Source organism: Sphaeroforma arctica, assembly GCF_001186125.1.
Source record: "Sphaeroforma arctica JP610 unplaced genomic scaffold supercont1.497, whole genome shotgun sequence".
In the NCBI taxonomy this organism is placed as follows: domain Eukaryota; class Ichthyosporea; order Ichthyophonida; genus Sphaeroforma; species Sphaeroforma arctica.
In genome coordinates this window covers 62,841-67,224 of record NW_014040061.1, presented here as the reverse complement: position 1 = coordinate 67,224, position 4,384 = coordinate 62,841, and the positions used below count along the sequence as shown (strand labels likewise).

Sequence of the window (4,384 nt, the reverse complement as noted above, 5' to 3'; positions counted from 1 at the left end):
AGCGTGTGTGTGTGTGTGTGTGTGTAGTATATATATATATATATATATATATATATATATATATATATGAAATGTAACTCTTACTTGGTCTAAAGCACATCACGTTTCTCTCATGCACAGTGTGAGTTATAGTCTCGCGGATATCACCCACGATGCCGTACCTGGGCCGCTCGTCCTACACTTCGACGATTATGGATTGTCGCCGTACCTTAGAGACTTCCTTGATATCGTAAACAATGTAATTGAGGATTTTGTTTGGAAACTAGCATTCACAAAGCGGGAGATCGAGCGTGAACTAAAGGCCTGGATAGGTCGTGGGATCGAGGATGCGTACATGGTCAACGCGTTCTTTATGGCCTGTGACGGAGTCGGGTTTGTACGTCACTCGGGTATGTGCAAAGCGAAGAGACTCAACTGTAGTATTACTGGGACATCTATTTAAGGGAAAAGGTACAGGTTCAAGGGACATTGTATACGTGTGCTATATAGCTTGTAGTCTGGATGCAGGGTTTGACGCTAGATTTGTCGGTGTATGGCTATCGGGTGTGCTTACGTAGTCTTTCACCCTTTCGGACAAGCTTAGCATTCGCTGTATAATTGATAGCCGGTGCAGCGTAGAAGACACTATCTAGCTGATCAGTGGGTAGTGGTTGTGTTTTTCAGGGGATGGGTTCTTTTATTTTGTCGATGAGGTCGTATGAATCCAATAGTTTGCTTCGCTCGATACAACACACCTACTTGCTAAGGTGATATAGTAGATCTGATAAATTTATATCGGCACTATAGAACTCAATTGGTTAGTGTGTGTGTGGTGCAGAAGGCAGTCAGCGCTAAAAGCTAGGACTAGCCTATACAGAAGACTTGAGATCAACATGGTTGATGAGAATTGACATGCTGGACTTGGCTGCTCGGCTAGCGTATGTAGTATTTGCGGTATGCTTGATATATCAGTTCGGCGGTGTGGCCTCCAGGCACCTGTTCTTGTTCGCTACCGTAGGGCAAGTGGATGGAGCGCCCATCCCACTCAGGTCCAAACCAAGGCCAAGCCTACCCGTGTTCACGTAGCCTTGAATCACAAACACTGTGTGCACGTCCATATGTACACTTCTACACGCACTTCTACTCTTATGGCCTCTGGCTTCTGCTCAGTCTAGTGGCCGTCGTGTGTGGCACTGGTTCGCGTCTCCACCACCCACTCGCAGCGCAGTCCAAAGGACACATTCATATTCACACGCGCTCATATAACTACGCGATGGTTTCTGCACACCCACACAGAGACGGGAGTGATCTACGACATGTCTGTGCCTGCCCGGTCTGTGGTCGACCCGATGCTTCTGTCGCAGTCAGCCCAGGACAGCTATATCACCAGTCCCAATGGAACAATCCAGGCGGTGAGTCACACGCGCTCGCATGGGTCAGGGCCATTTCACGCCTATTCTCTGGCTATCTTTCTATCTGGGTCTAAGGGCGAGGGCGCCTCCAGACTCCTGCTATCTCCTGTGATAGGGGACATGTGCCTTGATGAGGCTTTGTTATATGACACGGTCAAGGGAGTGCAACGGAAACCAGATTGGGTTTCATTTGATGGTTATGGCTGCTACTATCAGTATCTACATATGACGTGCATGCCGTTGCACGCCTATACGGAAGTACACATGTGTTTGTATACCTGCTTGTGTGTTGGTCTCGGCGATATCAAGTCAGTTTATTAGCACGACTCAAGACCCGAAGCTATCTGCAACTTGAGACCTCGAAATACGATAAATACGCGACTATTTCCCGCGCACATGATTCCTGAGACCATCCATTCATACCCTCCTTCTCCGCAGGTTATAAACTTCGCCGTACCAGACCAGCTGCGGTTCGGAGCCGACCAGTACTATCGGCTCGAACTGGTTTTGCGCCTGTGTGCCAACTCTGTGTTGATGTACATCGTCATCGCGTCACTGGTGCAGTACGTAGTGCAGGACGTCATCCTGAGCAGCGTGACTCGTGGGGCTACCTCGATGCCCAGTACGGCCGCGGGGGTGCTAAGTGTGCTCAACCTCTTCACACCCACGTATGTGTCACGTCCGGTGTCGTCCGGTGTTCGTATGTGGTGCATGTGGTGCTAGATTGTCTCATCCCCGTTGTGTGATACAGGTTCCTCTCAAGTCCTGTGTACTGCGGCGGGTGCAAGTGGTCCCATACATTACACAACGGGTGTGGCGGAACGTGTCTGAAAGGATTAGCCTATATAACAAGAGATTGTTTCTGTGCCGCCAGTCCAACCAGAGTACGACCTTCTATTGTAGAATTTTGTTTGACCTTTACTACGGGAAGGGGGGGGAGGGGGGGGATTAAGCTTAGGCGCTCACGCCTGCATGTTCATCTACTGTGGCCCGGTGTACAGTGCTTGATAGACACCCAGCACAAGTGTGTGTAAGCACAATTAGTACAAACTGTCTGCAAGCACAATCATCATGAAGTGCTTTTAAGCACAGTTCAGTTAACACGAAGTGTCTGTAAGTACCGTTTGTACAAAGTGTTTGTCAGTGCGCGGCTTTTAATGCGCGGTCTGTCGTGGCGCCATAAATCATTCGCGCTGCTTTGCGCTCGCGCGTGATGACGTGACTGACCTCTCAGGCCATGTGCCGCTCCACCCATCCCATATCTCACAGCGGGTTGAGGGCCGAAATCAATTGCTACTACGCAGACGCAGGCGCTCCAGGGGTGCTGTTCTTCACGGTCTTGTGCCCGTTTCTCCCGGTGGTGCATGTTGTGGCTGGGATCTACTATGATATCGAGGCGGGCCGCACGCGCGCACTGCAGCGTTGTGTGCGTGGACTGGTCGTTGTTTCCATCATCGTCTTGTTTGTGTTGCGGGGCGTCACGTACCTGGCCTTGCGCCCAGAAGATACCACCACGCCTGGGCTGTGGTTTATGATTGCCACGTACTACCAGGTGGGTGGGGATATCTCTGTGTTGAGATGTGTGCGGTGTGATGTTGGGATGGGTTTGTTATGGGTGTGGGGGGTAGTTGCCGGTGCCTATATGCAGGGATCTTCTTTCTGTATATGATCACCTCACCTGTGTATCTTCGTACATATACATGCGTGACCTCATATATACGTTTGCATACTTGTACACATGCCTGGTATGGCCGACTCGTCTCCATAGGTACACGCTTTGTATGTGCCACACGTGAGAGTATTATATAACACATAATAAAACAGGGGCGCTCACCTGTCATTGGTTGATATGCGCATAGCCTAACCACAGGCTTGGCCCCACATCTCTTTGTCACGTCCCAATTTTCTAGTACATTTGCTCATAGGGCTCTCAGTCAGACACTTCCCTGCAACAGTGCACCTACACTCAATCGTTTACTACCCCCACCCCGTCTATCCGTATTGCACATGGTCTATGCAGTCAATTTGAATGGTCTGGACCTCACGTAGCGGGACTATAGGTATACTCCCCCGGGGTGTTCACTTGACTATCAGACTACTAAAAAGCCAAGCCATTCGTGCACTCAGAAGAATGCAGCGAACATTCCGTATCTTCTCGCCTTCATTCCGACTACATATCCAACATTTCGCAAACCTATTGCTGACATCATAACGTTACCTCTCCCTGTCATACGACTCTTCAGGCATTCTTGGTCATCATGGCGCGCACCAAGATGACTCAGATCTTCGGGCCCATGTTCTTTGCGCTGGCCTCGATCAATGCGTATGCGTACACCATGACTTATCCCTACGGTGCTGTTGCGCTGGCCAATATGCTGTACGCCACTTTCACAGTGTATTGTGTGATCCGCTTTGTGAACGAGTACGAAATACCTGCGTGGAGGGAAAATAGACCACGCCACATCATCAGAGGACCAGGTGCGTGTGCGTGTGTGTGGGGGGTTGTTTGCTTTACTCTTGGCACCAGTATGTTGTATCTCACGTCAGTGTTTCGTAGCTTGATTATTGACAAGTACGAGATTCCTGTGTGGACAACCACTAGCTCGCGCTGTGTGTCAGAGGTGCAGATAGCTATGGGTGGGTGGCTACGCCGACGGGTCATGCCAGTATATTGTGTCTCGCATTAACGTTTCATGACGTTGTTCGCTTCGTAAACGGGTATGGGTTATTTGCGTGCATGGATAGCAAATGTCCTGCACCATGTCGTTAGAGGTCTATGTGTGTGTGTGTGTGGGAGTGGGCAGGCCCATAGTGTATGTCAATATGTTGTATGTCACGTTTACGTTTCATACCGTGTAGGCTTTGTTATAGCGCACGAGATACATGCTGGGAGGGCTCAAGGCCGCGCTGTGTTTACAAAGGTCCAATAGGAGCGAGTTTGTTCGTACACGTATACATTCTTTATTACCGCTAGCCACAACCCGTGCTACAGT

The 4,384-nt window shown here is 49.7% G+C and overlaps 1 protein-coding gene across 2 annotated transcripts in view; it reads left to right on the top strand.

Annotated features, from left to right (window-relative positions):
* Nucleotides 1-112: 112 nt before the first annotated feature.
* The window catches only part of SARC_06765, a gene marked incomplete at its 5' end in the record, with an annotated part of 16,087 nt that continues 11,815 nt past the window's right edge, over nucleotides 113-4,384 (top strand). Inside the window, 5 exons of one of the 2 annotated variants that reach the window (XM_014299324.1) lie at nucleotides 113-389; nucleotides 1,276-1,391; nucleotides 1,830-2,059; nucleotides 2,661-2,943; nucleotides 3,635-3,869. In XM_014299324.1, coding sequence (XP_014154799.1) covers nucleotides 113-389; nucleotides 1,276-1,391; nucleotides 1,830-2,059; nucleotides 2,661-2,943; nucleotides 3,635-3,869 — 1,141 coding nt within the window. Of the gene's footprint in view, nucleotides 390-843; nucleotides 918-1,275; nucleotides 1,392-1,829; nucleotides 2,060-2,660; nucleotides 2,944-3,634; nucleotides 3,870-4,384 lie in introns of those variants that run through there. The other variant, XM_014299323.1, reaches the window with a different exon arrangement.